Here is a 19,913-nt window from a genome sequence, read left to right on the forward strand (position 1 = left end):
GGTGCGAACAATGTTACGAATGCTCTCGAGGTGAGGTAACGGATACCCTGAACTTTGACTGTGCGATCATTGGAATGGACTACAGGAGGCAAACAAGTACAATTGCTGGTTCGGTGTGCAAGTTCAATTTGTCACACTGTCTTGCACTTCGAGAAGGCTAAGAATGGGGGAAGCAGAGTGAAATCAAGCAGCTTGAAGAAAAATAGTTAATAATAAGTATTGAATATTTTTCTCTTCTTTTATTTAGAATATACTTATCTTAGAAAATAAAATACTAACTGTAATCTATTACTATAGGTTAATTATTTATACAATACTTAGTTGCTAGCTTAGTTCTAGGCATCTTAAGCTGGATATCCATTCTTATCCCGAGCACGGAGTTCCCAAGCAAAGCATCTCATAAGTTCTAAAAACTTCAAATAGCATGCCAAATATCAATTCCAGTCAGTTTTATGATACGTAACGCTCGATCGGCTCCGTGTCGCTTGCTACAGCTAACACGCTTATTTTCAAAGGCGGGAGAGATCTTATCCCGAATGACATTTAAATAATAACCTGTTGATACTAATTCCTGTGCTGCGCAAGTCCCTGATTTCAGTCGTCTCACTAATCTACAGCTATAGCAATTCTCGCGCAAAGCATCAAGCACAACACTCACAAAAACGCCATAAAGCAAGGAAATACGCCACCCTAGGTGTGCTGCAAATATATGGCCACCCCATCTTTCTTACCGCAACATGGCTAAGACAAAACTAGGTATCCAAACACACTATTATAAAAAAGAAAGAATTATCGCTCAATAACAACGGCATGCCGACTCATTTACATCTTATAGTCTATGTCTTACAGCTTGGCAGGGCCAACCTCGGCGTTGATCTCCTCGTACATCTTGTCAATCTGGGCGCGGAAGGCCTTGGCGGCCTGAGGCCGCTTCAGCTTGAGACTGTTCTCCAGGTTAGCGGCCGATCCATGTAGTCGAGCAGACTCTTGTTTGCACTTACGTGGGTGTGAGCAGTTCATTGTCAACGGTAAAAGGCTCCACGTCGAGGTAGACGTTGCGCACACGCTCAAAGCTGTTGAACTTTTGCTTCTGCGCAATCTTGTTGAGCACCTTGAGGAACTCTTGCTTCACCTTGGGGTGGTTGGCTGCTGCCTTGAGGGCCGGGATATCGGCGGCGGTGACGGTCTCGCCCAGGACCTTGCTGGCGAACGGGGGGAAGTTTTCCAAGTCGATTCCGAAGATGCCAACGAGGGTAGACTCCTTGGGATCACCGTGAACATAAGCCATGGCAATCAGGTTGGTGTTGCCCAGGTAGACATTCTCGATGCGCTCGGGAGAAATGTATTCGCCCTGGGACAGCTTGAGGACGTTCTTCTTGCGATCGATGATCTTGAGGCGGCCCATCTTGTCGATCTCGGCAATGTCGCCGGTATGGAACCATCCATCGGGTTCGATGGCCTTCTTGGTCTCCTCCTCGTTCTTGTAGTACTCGCGGAAAATGCACGGGCCTCGCATGAGGAGCTCGCCACGAGGGTTGGGCTTGTCGTCGACGGTGTACTCGAACTCGGGGACGGACTCCAAGCAGACCTCGACACAGCCAGTTGGCGGTCCAATGTTGCCCAAGCTGAAGTCTCCGGGCAGCTGAACGGTTCCTACGGCGTATGTCTCGGTCATTCCAAAGCCCTGGTAGAAGTTGTTGCCAAAAGCAGCGCGGAGGAACTCCTGAACATCGGGATCGAGCTGCGCACTGCCGCTGATCATGCTGTGGGCTCTGTCCAAGCCGACGGCGGCCCTGACCTTGGGGGTCCAGATGCGGTCGTAGAGGAAGTGCTTGTTGTGTGCCTTTCCAGGCGGCAGACGCATGCTTGCCTTCTTGGTAGCGATGACCTGACGAGACAGCGCTCCCTTGGTGCCCTCGGCTTCGATGGTGGCGGTTCGGATCGCGGAGTTGAAGCGGTTGAACAGCCGGGGGACGGAGATGAAGCCCGTTGGCTTGAGGATCTTCATGTCGTCGACAAGGCCCAAGATGTCGCCGCGGAAGAAGCCAATGCTGGCGCCCTCGGACAGGGCAACCTGGTCAATCATTCTGCCGTAGATGTGGGCAAGAGGCAGGTAGGAGATGTGAATGTCCTTTTCCGTCACGGCGCCCTGCAGACGACTGGAGGAGATGGCCGAGACGGCATTGCCATGCGTGATGACAACTCCCTTGGGCGCTCCAGTGGTTCCCGAGGTGTAGTTGATGGTGCAGATATCATCCCAGCCGGCCGGGCGCATGGGGCGGCCCGACTTGGCACCAATCTCCTCCACCTGCTTGAAAGAGTAAATCTTGATGCCGTGCTGGGAAGCAATGTCGTTCAAGACGGCGGCTTTCGTCAGACCCTTTTGCTCGCCCTGCTCCAGTTCGTCGAGCGAGACGATCAACTTGAGGGTCGGGATTCGGGGGGCCATCTTCAGGAGGGTGGGGATATGCGGCAGAGAGCACACGACGCAGGCAAGTTCGGCGTGGTTGATGATGTACTCGGACGTGTCCGGGCCGAGAGTATCGTAGAGCGATACGGTGAAGAGGGCTTGCGACGCAAGAGCAAGATCTATACGTCAGACAATGAAGAGTGTGTTAGTTGGCGGTCTGCAGGTCGTCGACTACGGAGCAAAGGAGCGCGCCGCAACGCGCAGGTGCCAGCCTTACCGGTGATTTGCCATTCGGCGCGGTTCTGCGACCAGAGGCCAACGGGATACTTGTCCAGGGTGTGGCCGATGCTGTGGTGGATTTCGACGAGGCCGGCTCCCAGATTCTTGCGGCGTTCGGCCACCTCAGCGTACGTCTCCCACTCATACGTCTCCTGCCATGACTGCGTGCTCGTGTTCCAGTGCCGGGTGCCGAGGCATCGCTTGCTGGGGCGCTTCTTGACGGCCGCTTCGAAGATGTCGTGGATCGACTGGATCTCGGGGTTGAACGTCGTCAGGAGCTTGCCGTCGCCGATCTTGTGATGGCGGTAGATGGCGGTGCGGCCGGGGCGTTCTGTGCCGGGGATGGCGACGCCGTGAAGAGCCCCGGGAGCCGGCGGAGTCGACAGGCTCTTGATGTACGCAGCCATGTCCTTGGTGGCCATCTTGTGCAGAGGAGAGGTGTTGAGCTGGTGGTTGAGCGCGCGTTATGGTGGTTTACACTGCTGGGTGGAGGACGGGCCTGCAACGCTCGTGACGGCGAGAATTGGCTGGGAAGAACAGGCGATGCGCAAGCCTGGAAGGGAACGATGAGATTATTGCGAGATGACGCAGAGCAACAATGCGGCGACAAGTGCTGCAAAAACGAAGAAGCAGAACAGAAGGAGAGAAAAAGAAGGAGAAGACGAAACCTGGCGATGAAGGCCGGGACAAGGTGGAGGAGGTTCAAACATCCATGGCATGGGCGACTTGGAAGGGACGGCCGAGGTTCGCGGGGCCTCGGCAGCCCCAGATTTCGATCAATTGGCTGGAAAAAAAAAAGCAGCCCGGCCATTGGCAGCAACTGCGCCATCAGCGGATGTACCAGGTACACGCGCCGCGCCAGGCTGTGCACATGGGACGCCCTAACGCTGCTAGCGGCCAGCCACTGGGAAGTGCGCCCCATCCGCCGGAGGTATAGCGGCCCGGGCGAGTTGCTCCAAGTGCTGTAGCGGGCATCAGTCCAAACGACGCCGAGCGCTGCGAGCTCGTGCGGCGGTACATGTACAACCTGCGCGTAGTGCCTGCGGCTGGCTTTCAAGGTTCTCACAGGCGGCCGGTTAACCGCAGCCCGTCGATGGCGGTTGACCAATGGATTTGAGAAATGGGCTGAAATTGTTGATACAATATCATCAACTGTCAGTTGGAGATGGACGAGTATAGACCTGCAATGATAAGAAAGCAACACGGCCGGACATGCAACAGGCGAAGTTGTAAGGCTACGACCGTGGTTGTTCCCTTTCTCTGCCAGCCTTCAAGTCACCAAGACATCCACACGGTTGGGTTGGCCTTTGACGATCCATGTTGCGGACTCTGGTAGTGTCTAGGACTATTGGGGCTACGAAAGAAACCAAACTGAGGCGCTCCAACGAGTATAAGCCTATTGACAACAACCAGTGCTTCCATCCGGATCCTCCCTTCAACGCCTTCTCTGCACTGCAGGTAAGCATATCACATACATGCATGTACACCATACTTTGCACGAAAGCGCACAAACTCCGTCGCACAAAGACCTGAAAAGTCCGGCATCCCGTCGTGACGTCGGCTATTTCGGGGATTATCAACCACTCAGTGGCGATGCTTGTGCTCCGACTCAGGCGAGCCGGCTGCCATCGTCTAATAGTACGTGCTTCGGCATCCGCTTTCCGTCGACCGACGCCGCCTGGTGTTCTTGTTTGCACCCGTTGAGAACAGCTCCGGCTTCTCTCAGTCACCGCTGAGAATGCTCGTATTTAAAAACGTACAAGTACAGTCTGGCCATGTCAAGGTCGCGGAATCCGGGGGACGCATCTGGTCAAGGCACAAGTATCCGCTCAACGCACGGCGGTGGGCCTCGGCCCAGGGGCGCGCTCGCTGCTTGCACGTTCTTGTGGCTTGTTGCGCGGCCAATCACGAGGCTGCTGTTGCGGATGGCATCTCGTTCCGGCATGTGACACTGGGACTGGGATGGAAGGTTGAAAGTGCTGTTTTTCCGTTGGTGGCCACGGGGCAGAAAGGTGTCCTTTTCCCCAGCTGGCAGTGGGCTGAAAGCAGCCTGGGCACAGTCCTTTTTAGATGCGCCTGATCTCGTCCTACTGTAAATAGTGGCTTCTCCGCAACTTTTCTTCCCCGCGTTGTCGCCCAGACCAAGATGCCGAGGCCGTCATCAAACTGCTTATGGATTAGGTAAGCGGCTTTGTTGAGTGAGACGAGACGTCAACAGTCACCACCACAGCAATGAGTTCTTACGTGAGCTCCTATGGCTGACATGCTTCGAACCTTCAAGTGTTCTGTTGCAACTCATACGATATACGTACCGTATCATGGTGCGCATCAAGCAGCTGTATCATAAGGTAACAGCGGCAAGCATCTGCATAACACTCACTCTGCGAAATATGTGCCTTATCCCCCCAATACATCCCTACACTCACCTGTTCCAAGGCTTAAACACTACGATGAAGCCTCGAGGCCCCGAATCAAGTCGAAGAGTCTATCATCTCAGAACAGGAGACACCCTGATGCCTCCCTTATCTACGCGGCACGTCCTCAGTCCACCCCTCAACACGCCACAACCCGCCCTTCTTCCCATCTCCCTTGGACAAGATTCCATATGTCTCAGACATGCAGATGCAGTGTAAATGTAGACGAATACTACTCCTAGAGTCAGCTCAAAGAAATGAAGTTGCACGTCAACTTCTTCTTGGCACGTCCTGTCCCAGTTCTGTGACTCTCTGTACTGCTTTCTCCGCGCAACGTCCTCGCCATGTCGCGAATGCTCGTCCTGTGCTTTCGGGCCGTCCAGGGCCTCATGGCTGCTGCCAGCATCGCCCTATCAGCATATGGTAAGCCTCAACCTTTCAAACGTACACTTGCGGTTCTCAGGCCGCCTAGGCTGCTGTTCCCTTGACTGACACACGGATAATCGCAGTCGTCAATTGGCATCTCAGGGGCCCCCATCTGTCAACGCCGCCCTCCATCAGCTTCCTCCTCTACTCTCCCATCTTCACCCTCTTCTCCCTTCTATACATCGTATTAGCGCCGCGTTTCGCCCCGAAAGCCATCCACCCGACGATAGTGTTAACCATCGAAATTGCCAACTGCATCCTTTACTTTGCCGGATTCATTGCCGTCGCCGTTTGTCTGGGCGATTTAGCTTTCTGCGACGGCTCGGTATGCATGGCCGGTCGGGGTGCCGCAGTTCTGGCGGCGGCGCAATGCAGCTTGTGGATGGGATCGGCCATTTTCGCAGCAAAGAATATGGTCGTGAGGAGGGGGGAGCGGACGAAGTGGCCGGGTTTGAGGCGAGGCGTCCGGGACTTGGAGCTGTGAATGCGAGGCTGGAATGCATGTCGAGCTTAGCGATGTGGGATGACGGTAGCAAGCAGTTGGACTATGAAGCGAGGCTCTTGAGACTTTGTGATTTTTGACAGAGGAGCAAGATTGATGGCATCTGAGCGTGCTAATTCGCAATTCATGAGTGAATGGCTTACACGTATGGTGACGTGCAAAGAATCGAGTTGATGGGATGCATCCTGTTTCATTGCCCGATGACCACAATGTAGCATCGTCAATGTGAAAAGTGTCGGGTCTGGTCATCATACATGCGGGCAGATCCAGGGACCTGTCATCGTACATAGATCCAATCATGGAAAAGGACTGATATTCAACAGTGCCGGGATAATCTCTTCTCGCGCGACCGCAAGGCTGCAAGGTGCTAATGCAGCTCTCTCCACACCATCACAGCCGGTTCCCCAGTCGCGCTCCGTTTTGGTCCGTCGAGTTGTTAGCGGTTCTCGACTATTTTCCTCTTTGGCTGAAAGAGGCAATCGGGACTATTTCTGTGCAATCTTCGATCGCCGCGGTTCATTGGCTAGAGGGAGCGGAGAGGGGATTCATATCTGGGCTTGGCTAACTGGATGTGCGGTTAAAGAGCATCAACTGGGGGACAACCCGATTGAATGCACGCAACCGTTGCCCATCACTTGCTGTCGTCGACACAAGGGCATGTTGCTACCAGTCTCTGATATGAGCAAGTATGTCTGATGGCAGCTGCGGATCGACATTTGGTGAAGAGATTGTAGGACCTGGACTCTGGGTGTGTTAGCCGAATACATGTACCATCTCATGTTGCCCGTCCTCGCAACTTAGCAGTCCCTCGAGACCGTCAGATACACAGAGCTGCGAAACCGGCCAGCACAAAATAAAAAGAAGCACAATGAGGGGTCAGGCTCGTCTTTCCCTCAGCCAGGATTTCCATCAACTTATTTTACCCCCCCTCCAAAAGCCAGCCGTTCGGAAAAGAACGCTGCCAAATGACGCGAGAAATGGGCGATTGCGTGCTCGACAGACTATCAAGGGGGCAGCGAACATAACCCCACCCTCAAGCGTGGGAGGCTCTGTCGACTATACTGGAGAAAGACAGTCAATCTTGAGCCATCTCGTTACTTTATGACTGTATTTTATGTTATATTTTAGCAAAATTGCTGGAAACTAGGCGGCAATGAATCCCCAACATCTGTAGCGTCAGCATGTGGCTGGACCTGGACCCCTACCTTGGCAGACCACAAGAATGTCACGGCTTTTGTTAGCCTGAAGCATGATATAAATAACTGAGTTGACCCGCGCTCCTCTCGTGTCGTGAGCCGAGTTCCTGTCCCTTTTCCCCGGTTCAATCTGTTGTCTGTCCTGCCAGCTTCTGTCTTGAGGTTTCTTTCTTCTTTTCTGTAACTCCGATCATTAAGCTTGCGAAAATGGCCGACCAGTTGAGCACCAACTTTGAGACTCTTCAGCTTCACGCGGGGTAAGTTTTTGACGTCAATTTCCCTCGGGAACTCGATTTGGGAGCGCGGGGGAAATGGCAATTGCTGCTGCGTCTTGCAACGTCTCGTGGAACTTTGGTGTCTCTGTTGTATCCACGTACAAATTGGCTTCAACTAAACTACGAGAGGCGGGTTGACCAAGAGACAACAAGTTGCTAATCTCTTCATTTCCGTCTGGTAGACACACTCCCGACAAGGCAACCAACGCCCGAGCTGTTCCCATCTATGCCACTACTGTAAGAATAAGCCACTTTCTGACTTGAACCTACTATCCAGCAGCACAGCTGTATCGATTCCTCGCGAGGCAACAGAAATACTAATCAAGTTCTGCCTTGCAGAGTTTCGCATTCAACGACTCCGCTCACGGCGCCAGACTCTTTGGCCTCAAGGAACAGGGCAACATCTACAGCCGCATCGGCAACGTGAGTAACCACCATGGCCAGTTCCCCTATTTCTTGCCACCAAACATCAACCATGAAGCTCACCTGAACCCCTGGACAGCCCACCGTCGATGTCTTCGAGAAGCGGATAGCTGCCCTGGAAGGCGGCGTCGCCGCCCTGGCCACCTCCTCCGGCCAGGGCGCCCAGTTCCTCGCCCTGACGGCCCTGGCCGAGGCCGGCGACAACATCGTCTCCACGTCGAACCTCTACGGCGGCACCTACAACCAGTTCAAGGTCACGTTCAAGCGCTTCGGCATCACCACCAAGTTCGTCACCGGCGACAAGCCCGAGGACATTGCCGCCGCCATCGACGACAAGACCAAGGCCGTCTACGTCGAGAGCATCGGCAACCCCCGGTACAACGTCCCCGACTTGGAGGCCATTGCCAAGGTTGCCCACGACAAGGGCGTTCCCCTCGTTGTAAGTGCTTCCAAATCAATCCCCCCCCCCCTAGAGTACCTGGAGTCGAAAGGCTGATAGCTGTCAACCAGGTCGACAACACCTTTGGTGCCGGCGGCTACTTCGTCCGCCCCATCGACCACGGCGCCGACATCGTCGTCCACTCGGCCACCAAATGGATCGGCGGCCACGGCACGACGATCGGCGGCGTCATCGTCGACTCGGGCAAATTCGACTGGGGCAAAAACGGCAAGCGCTTCCCCCAGTTCATCGAGCCGGCCGAGGGCTACCACGGGCTCAAGTTCTGGGAGACGTTCGGCCCCGTGTCCTTCATCGTCCGCGCCCGCGTCGAGCTCATGCGCGACATTGGCGCCACCCTCAACCCCTTTGCCGCCCAGCAGCTCATCCTCGGCGTCGAGACGCTGAGTCTCCGCGCGGAGCGACACGCGCAGAATGCGCTTGCTCTGGCTAGGCACCTGGAGAAGAGCCCCTACGTTTCCTGGGTTTCGTACCCTGGTCTGGAGAGCCACCCTTACCATGAGACGGCGAGGAAGTACCTCAAGAGGGGCTTTGGCGGTGTCTTGAGCTTTGGTGTCAAGGGCGGCGGTTCTGCGGGCAGCAAGGTTGTCGATGGCTTCAAGATCATCACCAACCTTGCCAACGTCGGCGATTCCAAGACTCTGGCTATCCAGTGAGTTTGACCAGACATTGCCCGTATATGGCGAGCGGAAGAGAAGGCTAACAGAGATGGTATAGCCCCTGGACAACCACTCACGAGCAGCTGAGCGAGGACGAGAGAATCAGCTCCGGTGTCACCGAGGTAAGCAACTATGAAATGTGTGTCTCTTTGCAAGGGAACATTTAACTAACTTGGGCTTCGCAGGACCTCATCCGAATCTCCGTCGGTACCGAGCACATTGACGACATCATTGCCGACTTTGAGCAGTCTTTCAAGGCCGCTGGTCTCGCCAACTAAGGGATGAGAAAATCCAGTTTCCCCTTGTAGTTGTGTAAGTGACGGGGAGACGATGAAGCAAATGATATCCCGAGACTTTTGCGATGAAGGAGAGTTGTATAGCGTACGACAACCCGCGTCTTAGCTGGCGCTACGGAGGGGAGAGAGAGAGAGCGATGATACCTTGACGACAAGAGAAACACAGGGGTTGGCGCCGTTCCAGAGCCGAAAATCACTGCGCTTTTTCATATGCATACCTCGTGTACATGTTGTATGCATGGGCATGTATATACCTTTATTTAGCGGATGCAATTCTGCATCAGGCGATTTGCCTATTGGCAGAGCGTCACCTGACGTGAATGAAGATAAAGCTTCTAGCTCAACGTCCATCCATCATTCTTTTGTTCCCCCCAGTGATTTCTGCACACGCCACGATCCCTCCGCATAGTGTTTTGTCTTTGTGGCACCCGCATCGTCATCCTGCCTCAGCTTAGCACCGACAGCGATGTAAGCCCTTGAACCACCTGCCACACAAGCCACAAAGGCTACCGGCGTCCTCCATACATACACACATGTAAAAATCACGCATACAGTAGCAGCTCCTCACCCAGAAGTCACAATCCATCCAGAAAGTATGTTTTCTTTCGGATGATTTCCCATTGGTCGATCTCCGTCGGCGTCGGTGTGTAAATTGCCGCACAAAAAGCTTGTACTGTATAAGCATGAGGCCTCCGTACCACGCAAACCGCTGCCGTTTTTGTTTTCCACTGCAATGACACTGTAATCTACAACTTGTATCCTTTTACATATTGACTTGGAAGGTTTCACTGAGATATTTTGAGTTTGTTGTTGTTGTTGGAATGAATGATACTTTTGCGAGTGGTGATGCTTCGGGCATGGCTATGCGTGAAGGTGATGATGCAGAGGCCGCTGATGGCGAAGAGGCGGACAACCTCCTTTCTGACGAGGATGAAGCGTTGCGGCCTTCGGATGTCTTTACCACTATCCATCGGTGAGTGTCTTCAAATCACATCCTCCAGTTAAAGCAGCCAAAACCTCCAGTTGTCTCCTTTTCCAGTCCTCGTCTAGGAGTTTACGCATTATTGTAAGCGGAGTGCTAACGAGTCAGTACATAACGAAGCGTGCGAGCGCTCGTAATCGCCAGCATTGGTAAGTGGCCTCAACATTAGGCATAATCCTACAACAGCTCACATAGAGACAGAGGATCCATATACACTCGAACAGCTGACGAGCCCGCGAATCAACACGCTCGTCGTTCGCCCCTTGGTAGACAGGCTATACAACCCCGACGACATGTCCATAGGTTTGCTCGCCTGAACCCCCCCCCTCTGCTCGTGCCATATCATCGCAAACCTGTCATGTGCTCTGTCGACCAACGTCAACGTCCAACATCTGTGTTTTGTGTCTCTGTACCAAGCTTCAAAGGCGCCCATTCCACAGACTTGGGAACATGTGGCTCACATGACAGAGGTCTAGTATACTGTCTCCTCGCAAACCGTCTCCAATTCCTCAAGGAGCAAACCGCCGCCAAACACCAAAGCGTGAGCCTCGCCCGCGCCACCCTCTGCGAAATCGTCGCCACCAAGATCCTGCGCAAGCTCCACGAGTACAACCACCCGGACAAGGCGGGCGCCGCCGGCCTGCTGCGGCTGGCCAACGCCCTCGTGCAGGGCTTCGACCCTTTCTCTGGAGCTCCCGAAGACGTCGCCCTGGCTGGCAGGTACGCGCATTGGCCGGTGCAGCGGCGCGGCGGCAACGAGAGGAAGCTGACGGCGCTGGAGCTGGCCATTGTCTCTCAGAGCAAGACGCTCATGAGCTCGCCGGCCTGTGTGCGCGTCGTGAATGCCGTGTACGAGGGGCAGGTTGTGTACACGCCGATATCCTTCGTGGACATCCTGCCCGACCATTACAAACACCATCCGGTGTCGCTGTATGACCCTCGCAAGGCGCCGCTGCTGAACCACTACCGCCTCATTGTGCCCAAGTGGAGGAACTTGCTCGAATCGATGCAGTTCATGGTGCTCCTGGGACTATACGTGCTGACAATGGTGAATCGAAACAACTCAACGTCTCTGAAGCTGTATGAAAGTCTGTTTGCCGTATACACGTTGGGCTGGATCCTGGACGAGTTTGCCGCCATCATCGAACATGGCTGGGCGGTCCACTCTCAAAAGACGTGGTCGTTCTTGGACGTGACGTTCACAATCATCTTCTGCGCCTACCTCTTTGCGCGGCTGTACGATGTCCGGATTCCCGTTGCTCAAGACACGGGCGGCGCATCCTCCATGGGGCTGCATATCTTGTGCGTTGCAGCACCGGTACTGCTCACGCGGGTCGCCTTCAGTCTCATGCCGGACAACATCGTCTTCATCTCGCTTCACGCCATGATGAAGGACTTCCTTGTGTTGACGTTCCTCACCTTGTGGTGCGTCGGAGGCTTCTTCCTGGCGCTGCAGTGGCTCCTGACGGCAGGGCAAGGAGCAGAGCCCGAGTGGTATACCGTGGCCAAGTGGCTCCTTTGGATCTGGTTTGGGCTTGACGGCACAGGCATCCAGGAGAGCGTGCAGTTCCACGTCGTCCTTGGCCCGGCCCTCATTATAGCGTTTGCATTCTTGGGCAACACGCTGTTCCTGACGATTCTGGTCGCCGTGCTGACCAACACCTTTTCGCGCATCGTGGCCGCCGAAGCCGCGGAGATCCAGTTCCGTCGAGCGGTGCTCACGTTCGAGTGTGTGAGGAGCGACGCCATATTCGCCTATCCGCCCCCAATGAACGTGCCGGCCCTCTTCCTCATGCTGCCTCTGAAGCTCCTCGTCTCCGCACGCACATTTCACACCATCCACGTCGCCATTGTCCGGGTGCTCAACTTTCCCGTGCTTTTGCTCATCAGCATGTACGAGCGCAACTTGTTCAAGGCCAGCGAGTCGAGGCGCGGCGCCAAGACGAGTCAGCTGCTCCGGTGGCGCTTCACTGGCTTCAACCCGCATGGCGACATCGAAGCTGTCTTTGAAGCGGACCCGCCGCCGGGTGCAATGGACGAGGCCGGGGAGCTGGACGGACTGAGCGAGCTTGGGTTTACGGATGATGGCGTATCCAGATCCTCGAGAGACATGCCGAGGCCTGTGGTGTTTAGGCTTAGCAATTCGAGGAGCAGAGACGAGGCGCTGGCGATGCTAGGCAGAGGGAGCCCTAGAGGGGATGGGATTGTGGCATCTCAGGGGACTGAATCTTCATGACAGCTCAGCTGTAGAGCTCTAATGTAAGTTGGGTTAGAGAACCAACAGTGTAGCACTTGAAAGCTGAGCATCTCGAGAGCTTCCAGATTGATGTCAGTGACTGGTACGATACTTTATTGTGGCGCCCAGCTCCCAGCTGCCCACAGCTCTCAGCAAAAAAGCAACCGCCAAGCCACATACATCATCCGCACCAGCCACACCACCAACCTCAACCATAGCTTGTAACCAATCCACCACATCTCATCATAAACCTCCCAGCGATCCGTCCATCCCAAACCCACAACGAAAACGCTCAAACCCGCCCGCAATGAACCTCCTCCTCCTCCCCCTAACGGCGGCACTCGCCGCCATCCTCGCCGCAGCCGCCGAAACAACGACGACGCACCTCACCCTCAGCGTCTCCCTCCCCCCGAAGCCGAACCCGTTCCTCCTCCCGTCCAGCACCCACGCCACGCTCTCCAGCCTGCACAAGCGCCTCAGCGCGCCCCTCTCCGCCGTCAACACGTTCGACTTCCACAACGTCTCCGCAGACTCGTACCTCCTCGACGTGCACTGCCCGACAGACAACTTCCTCCCGCTGCGCGTCGACGTCGGGCCCGGGGGCGAGGTCCAGGCGTGGGAGACGTATCGCGGCAACGAGTGGGGGAATAAAGGCGAGGAGGTGCCCGTCAGGAGCGAGGGGGCAACGAGGAGTCTTGGTGTTAAGGCTGCGGGGCCAAAGATTTTCTTCATGGAGAGGGCCAAGTGTGAGTTTTCTTTTTCTCTTTGACAGCTGCTGTATGATGCCGGTTCTGAGGACTGACTTGGGTTGTTATAGTTTCGGTGTTGAGTATTCTCAAGAATCCCATGATTCTCATGGGTCTGGTGACGATGGGCATCGTCTTTGGCATGCCCTACTTGATGGAAAACAGTAAGACTTCTTACTTCTGCCTCCCCCAATCGCTATGCTTTACTACAAGTATAAGTCTGTGTGTCTCGAAGAAGAATGACTGACATCATGGCAGTGGACCCCGAGCTGCGCGCCGAGTTCGAAGAGCGACAAAAGGAGAGCCCCATGAACGCCCTCATGGCAAACGCCCAGGGCGGCCAGAATCCCCTCGGCAACTTTGACATGGCGGCGTACCTGGCTGGCTCGGGCAAGAAGGAGGGTGTGAAGAGGTGAGATGGCGATTCGGCGGGGATGCTGTGTTGTGAGAGATGGGTATGGGATGGGAAGATTATAGCAGCTATGTTCATGACACAATTCTCCGGTTTAGGAATGCAAATGTGAAAGCTTAATTGCTCCTTTATAGTTTATCATCAGCTTCGTGTGATTGGCATTTACTCCGCAACGCCGTCCTCCTAATCCTATCCTAAGAACGACAAATTCAAGTCTTGTCTTCGAAAGTGATCAAAACCAGTCCAGCAACCAAATAGAGTACCACCCGCAGAACTCATCTCACTCTAGCCACGCATCATCGCAATGTATAACAAGGAACATGCAGCTGGTCGTGATTGCACTGCTTAAAAGTCGCCGCCATCAAAGTCTCCTCCATCGTCATAGCCGTCCTCTGTGTCGATATCCGTTAGTATACGTCAAGAATCGTCAGATAAGTTGTGCAGGGGTTAACGTACGGTAGCCTTCCTGATATCCTTCCTCCTCAAAGTGATCAATGGCATCATCCACCAACAGACCACCGACGACACCAGCGCCGAGACCGAGCGCAGCTCCTCCCGCAAGACCAAGGCCCGCCTTTCCGAAACCGCTGCTCTTCTTCGGAGCTTGCTGCTGGTAGTAGGCAGGCTGGCCGTATCCCTGCGCCGGAGCTCCATAGCCCGGACCGGGGCTCGGGCTACCGTATCCAGGGGCATACCCGCCGCCGTAGGCACCAGGCGCACCTCCGTATCCGGGGCTCGGGCTGCCGTATCCCGGCGCACCGTATCCCTGCTGCTGCTGAGGGGGGGCATAGCCCGAGTAGCCGCCCGCGCCAGGGGCACCGGGGAAGCCTCCCGGCGACGCGCCATGAGAGCCACCGCCGAGCTTGCCGGCGAGCTTGCCAAGGAGGCCGCCGCCCCTCTGCTGAGCCTGTTGCTGCGGCTGGGGCGTGCCGTACGGGCTGCTCTGCTGGGGAGGATACGGGCTGGTGCTCTGCTGGCGGTACGAGTCGGCCGCGCCTCCGCTGTAATTGTATCCGGGAGGCTGCTGAGAGCTGCCGCGGGCCCGAGCTTCTTCCTCAGCCTGCATCTGCGCGGCGAGACGAGCGTCTTCCTCCTCCTGGGCCTGCCGTGATGATGACCCGGCGAAGTCGCTGCTGTGGTGGTCGCCGTAGGGGTTCTTCTTGGTGTCGGAGACGTGGGGGGCGTTGTGGCCGTCGTAGCCTGGCGGGGGTTCGGAGGGGGGCGCTTCGCCGTCAGGGTAGACGGGGCTGGTGGGCTTGTCCCATTGGGATTTCTTGGTGTAGATGTTTACGTAGAACCTGTTGACGAGACATGAGTGAGCTTTCTGTCGAGAGTCGCGGACATGGCATATTGATGGATCAAGCAGACGTACCATTCTTTGTATTGCTCGTTCCACCGGGCGACCCAGCCGGCAGGGACTTCGGGCGCTTTGGGCGGCGGAGGCCCTGAAGGGGGGGCGTAGTCGGACATGAGACGTGAGGACTGTAGGAGATCGAGTTTGTTTGGTGATGTGGAGGATGAGGAGTGAGAGTGAGGGAGAGGAGGGGAGAGTCGGCGTTAGTTGTCAGAGGAGGAGGGGTGGTTTAGCGTAGGTATTGTATGACCACCCTTGCTAACAACAGCCCGGATGGCGAAATAGTACAGAGGCGATGGCTTGCTGTTACAAGGTACGTCTTGTTCCTCAGGTAAAGTACCAACCAACCAGCAACAGGTAGGCGTGAATTTCGAAGCGGCAAACAACGATCCAGCTCTGGGAGTCTCTTACGCATACAGCTCCCGCTTATATATCCTCAAAGGTGTGGTGATGCTTGCCAAGACTTGCACCTCCAGGTCAATCCCTCCCCAAGGGGTCCCACGCAGCATATCCCCTAACGGGATCCGCTGTAGCAGTTGGCCAGATGCTCATGGAAGCCCGCTACAGGCGGGGAAATGCGAGGCGCAGCGGACCACGCATCCAAGGACATGCACGCATTACATGGCACGGGCATGCATGGGATTCTAGGTGCCGGCGATCCGAATTGAATGCCCAAGAGCAATGGAATGATGCTGGGATTACATGGACTTGCAGAGGCCTCGGCCCTAGATGCTTCCATGAGGTAACCCAGCTCTTCTTCCCCCATTAGCTCAGCCACATGAGGCCTGCACTGCCACAAATCAAATCATTCGCCATCGCCACCTTTTGTGGCTCAAGCGGGATTGCGATTCACCACCAAGGATCTGATTCAAATCATTTTGACTTGCATCATCGAGTCGACCGGATCCCTTCTCAGCTCTACATAAAAATTCATGAATTTACTTTATGAAGTGAAGTTTGATGACAAGATCAGACACTCATCACTGATAATGGGTTAAGCAGCTCTACGCATCAAGCATTACCCGTCAGCACAGTCAATTCCAATGACATTCTACAACATCGCTTCGAAACTCCCGGCGGTTCGCTTTGGAATTTTTGCTTGCACCGCGGGTATTCAACCTCATAGCTCCCACAACCAAGTTAGCAGTTCAAACTGAACATGAAGTGAACCAGACAATATCGCCCTTGATGGAAATTAAATTCGTAGCGGGAAGCTCATCGACTTAGAGATCGTGCCTTGTTATCGTAATGTCCAATTCGGCAATCCCTCTAATTCTACAAGAAACACCAACAGTCATCAAAAACAATAAAGTGACACTAACCTACAAATTGTCATGATTCCCAAGGCAGAACACCAGTCAAGGCATCACAAAGTTTCCCAGTGACCAACCCATACTTATCTATGCACCCTATAGTACCTCAAATACCCATATGGAGCTTCTTGTCACCAAAATCCGGGGCCCCTCATGATCCACGAAACCCACAACCAACCTCTCCATCCCTCGACCCGAAACCCACTCGGTTTTTTTTCACATGGCCTAATATCACCATCGTGACAGCCGAGGTATGCTCTTCTCTCTGGATCCATAGGAAGACCATCTCGCGGGTCACTAATTGACAATTCTCGGTGCTCCCTCCGGCTTCCGACCCCATCTTCGTCGGCCGAACAACGATTCTCCGTGGATTGCCAAAGGGGAAATTACCTAACTGGGTAATAGGCGGGCTTGCCTCGGCTTCACTCTCTGGTAGGTACAAGTAGGTAGCTGAACATGGCTAATGGAACTTATAGGCTCCTTCTTGGCAGAAGTCATGTAAAGTAGGTTAAAAAGCGGACATCGTTTTGCAAGAATGACCACCATGTATGTAGTAATTCATTTCCACTCAGCAGACATTCCTCTAGTGTAATTTTATAATAAGGAAAGCGGTGCATACAATAGCAACACACGCGTGTATATCTTGATAAAAGTCTTTCAAGACAAAGAGGTGATGGTCCCCTCGTTCGGGAAAGCGAATAAGAAAGAAAACAAAACGGTCAGATACACTCGAGAAACACAGTCTCAAGCTCTGCCGTTGACGACTATTCCCTCCGCCGTCATTTCATCGTTCGCGCATAAATAAGAACCCAGTTTTTGAACCGATCATGCCAAATCATGAGCCCTGACCCAAACGCCGTCTAATGCTTAGCCGTGACCTTGTCGCCGGTCAATTTCTCCACGTAAGTTTTAGCCCTGTAAATCACGCATCGTTAGCAAGCTGGACTGTAATGGTGTGTCTCCGGCCTATATGGTCAAGAGCGGGGGCGGAAACTCACATATCACCAACAGCAACCATGCAAATCGTCTGCCAAACGCCGAGACCGATTCGAGGAGTAACACCTCGGTAAAGACCCTTGATACCATTGTTCGAGTAAATGTAGCGGAAAGTGTTGCCGACCGTCATCTTCTTGGGTCGGTTGGGGTCGTCCTTCTTGCTCTGCATCTCGACGCGGATGACCTCAATGGGCTGGTTCCAGGCACTGAGACCACCGCCGAGGGCGCTGGCGAGAACCTTTTCTCCAGCAGAGAGCTTCTCGCTCTTCTCCTTGCCCGTGGCCGAGCGGATCCAGCCCTCGGCCAGGCGGCTGAGGCCGAAGCGGGAGCCCCAGTTGGTCATCTGTCGGATAGCGACGGCGTTGACACCCTTGTTGATGCCGCGGATGCCCTCCTTGCGGTAAATGTCCATAAAGGTCTGGAAGGTGGACGGGGGCTTGACACCGGCGGCGGCCAGCTTGTGCTGGGTAATCTCGACCGTCTTCATGCAGGTACAGAAGCCCATGGTGGCATAGGCCTGGGCGACACCGCCGGTGATGCCGCCAAGAATGCCACCGCCAAACTCAGAAGCACCCATGTAGCGAGCGTAATACTCGGCTTCGGAGGCGACAAAGAGCAGCACAGCGCCCTTGGTGGAAGCCTCGATCCAGGCCCAGGGAATGAGACCTTGGTAGACTATCGAGCAAAGCAAAAACAATGATTAGCCGAGTCCAGCGCTCAACTGGTATTTCACCAAAGTGAACTGTCGGGTTGACTTACAGCCGAGAACGCCTCCTCGACTCCAGATGCGGGCCAGAGCCGTCGAGAAGCCGTCGCCACGGTTGGCAGCCATGGTGGTCTTGACGACCTCGAGGGGCTGGCCCAGAGTGGTGACCTCGAACATGTTGAGACCGGCGCCGAGCAGCAAGTTGGAGAACTTGATGGGCTTCTTCTCAAGCTTGTTTCCCACGACGGGGGCTTCGATGGCGGCGGCGGCGACCATGGCTTCTGGATGTTGTGCTGTAGGGGGCCCTGACCAAGGGAATAGGGTGCTTCTTCGCAAGGCGTGTGGAAGGAGGGGAGAGAGGATGAGGTTGGAGAGTTGTTGGAGAGAAGGAGAGAGAAGGAGGGAGGAAAAAGGGGGGGGGGTTAGTCGAGGCGTTGGCCAGAGCAACCTATACTTGTACTACTCGTACTCGCTGCCTTAGAGCAACGACGGATTGCGCGCGATAAGGCTTAGCTCGCTGACTAAGGTGCAGCTTGTTGAACGGGATCGGAGGGGATGCGGGCAAGTTGGAGCAAGGCAGAGCAAGGCACAGCGAGGCAGATAAGCGGTCTCTCGGAACGCCAACAAGGGAGGTCAGCACGGGTCCCAAGTTGGGAGGGGACAGGAACCGGGCCGAGGACTGGACTGGACTGTGGCTGGGGCTGCGTGCGAGGCTGCCACCCGTGATTGTCCGAGCAGCCTTTGAACGTGCCGGGATGGGCTATTTACACGTGCAATTTGGGGGAGCAAGTCGGCTTGCTTGAAGGGTCTACTGAATCTACAAATCTACCTACCTGTGATATCTGGGGGAATGGGTATCTGAAGATGGGCAATGCGATTGCAATGGCATCCCTCGCCAACAAAAGTGAGGCTTGGCGATTACTGCCGCAGCATCGTCCTTTTTCCTCTGCCTCATCCCATCCTACCTACCCTTAGCCTCCCACCGCCCTACACGTTTTCGTGTCTCGGCCAGCCCATGCAGCATTCACATGTGCTTACACGTCTGTCCCAAGCGTGGGATTCCTATGACCAGACACCTTCCGATGACCACTGTAATCAATCAAATACACCCAAGGCCAGCAGCTAGATGCCTTTTAGAACCATTCAAGGCACCTCAGTATCATCAATAACAAAAAAAAAAAAAAAAATCTCTTCCTCATCCCTCTCAAAAAGCATCGACATCTCCCATCATTTACACACTTCCCAAGAAGTGGCCTCTGCTCAGACTCTCTCCCCCCCCCTCAAAGCGCCCCCGTCCATCGCAACAAGTGGGGCCTGGCCCGCGTGGCGTCCAAGTCCACTTGCACTGATTCGGATTCGGTTCACCACAAAAAATCTCAACATGTTTGCGATTGTTGAGCTGCATCGCGTCCCTTTTTTTCGTGGCAGGCTGTTTTGCAAAAGGAAAATCACTTGTAACATATGGAAATTGTCCAATCAATGGAGAGGCGGCTTGTCACCGTTGAAATGCTAGTACTAGTAACCGAACAGCAGGGCGTCTCCACCATTCATCACAGGCGTCAAGACTAACACTCCGTACCTCGAATACGAATAAGAGCCGTGTCAGTGCACAGCGGCCACCAACATTCGCGATGCCCAGCCTGAAGCAGAATGCCCCGAACTTCCATATTACTATCTCACTTCTCGTTCTCAAGGTCCCAAAAGCGATGGCTTGTGAATCCTTGTACCTTCTACACATCAAGGTTTCAGTCCGCCCAACAAGCAGCGAGCGGATTGCCCTGATCTAAACCTCTTGTAACTCTGTACTTGATGCCGTTGGGCGGTTCTTCTT

At 54.6% G+C, this 19,913-nt stretch overlaps 6 protein-coding genes across 6 annotated transcripts; 3 read left to right on the forward strand and 3 right to left on the reverse strand.

Moving 5' to 3' along the window:
* Positions 1-843: 843 nt before the first annotated feature.
* On the reverse strand, positions 844-3,403 carry CCMA1212_009571 (Long chain acyl-CoA synthetase 7, peroxisomal; the record flags this gene model as incomplete). Its single annotated transcript, XM_073706647.1, has 4 exons — positions 844-943; positions 1,002-2,589; positions 2,688-3,135; positions 3,398-3,403. 4 exons carry the CDS (start codon positions 3,401-3,403, stop codon positions 844-846), a joined length of 2,142 nt encoding a protein of 713 aa, XP_073554956.1.
* Positions 3,404-5,447: 2,044 nt separating this feature from the next.
* Positions 5,448-6,013, forward strand: CCMA1212_009572 (uncharacterized protein; the record flags this gene model as incomplete). The annotated part of the gene is made up of 2 exons (XM_073706648.1): positions 5,448-5,526; positions 5,613-6,013. The coding sequence occupies 2 exons, from the start codon at positions 5,448-5,450 to the stop codon at positions 6,011-6,013; spliced, it is 480 nt and encodes a 159-aa protein (XP_073554955.1).
* Positions 6,014-7,434: 1,421 nt separating this feature from the next.
* Positions 7,435-9,319, forward strand: CCMA1212_009573 (Homocysteine synthase; the record flags this gene model as incomplete). The annotated part of the gene is made up of 7 exons (XM_073706649.1): positions 7,435-7,484; positions 7,685-7,739; positions 7,842-7,925; positions 8,005-8,364; positions 8,436-9,034; positions 9,100-9,163; positions 9,227-9,319. The coding sequence occupies 7 exons, from the start codon at positions 7,435-7,437 to the stop codon at positions 9,317-9,319; spliced, it is 1,305 nt and encodes a 434-aa protein (XP_073554954.1).
* Positions 9,320-10,070: 751 nt separating this feature from the next.
* On the forward strand, positions 10,071-13,717 carry CCMA1212_009574 (Calcium channel YVC1; the record flags this gene model as incomplete). The annotated part of the gene is made up of 8 exons (XM_073706650.1): positions 10,071-10,078; positions 10,131-10,310; positions 10,489-10,622; positions 10,796-12,525; positions 12,559-12,578; positions 12,814-13,301; positions 13,373-13,465; positions 13,560-13,717. 8 exons carry the CDS (start codon positions 10,071-10,073, stop codon positions 13,715-13,717), a joined length of 2,811 nt encoding a protein of 936 aa, XP_073554953.1.
* A 341-nt stretch (positions 13,718-14,058) lies between these two features.
* CCMA1212_009575 (uncharacterized protein) lies at positions 14,059-15,183 on the reverse strand (the record flags this gene model as incomplete). Its single annotated transcript, XM_073706651.1, has 3 exons — positions 14,059-14,105; positions 14,170-15,011; positions 15,086-15,183. The coding sequence occupies 3 exons, from the start codon at positions 15,181-15,183 to the stop codon at positions 14,059-14,061; spliced, it is 987 nt and encodes a 328-aa protein (XP_073554952.1).
* Positions 15,184-17,240: 2,057 nt separating this feature from the next.
* CCMA1212_009576 (Citrate/oxoglutarate carrier protein) lies at positions 17,241-18,358 on the reverse strand (the record flags this gene model as incomplete). The annotated part of the gene is made up of 3 exons (XM_073706652.1): positions 17,241-17,295; positions 17,379-18,051; positions 18,136-18,358. 3 exons carry the CDS (start codon positions 18,356-18,358, stop codon positions 17,241-17,243), a joined length of 951 nt encoding a protein of 316 aa, XP_073554874.1.
* Positions 18,359-19,913: the final 1,555 nt, after the last annotated feature.

The sequence above is a fragment of the Trichoderma ghanense genome, assembly GCF_004382785.1.
Source record: "Trichoderma ghanense strain CCMA-1212 chromosome Unknown scaffold_17, whole genome shotgun sequence".
NCBI classification, from domain to species: Eukaryota; Fungi; Ascomycota; class Sordariomycetes; order Hypocreales; family Hypocreaceae; genus Trichoderma; species Trichoderma ghanense.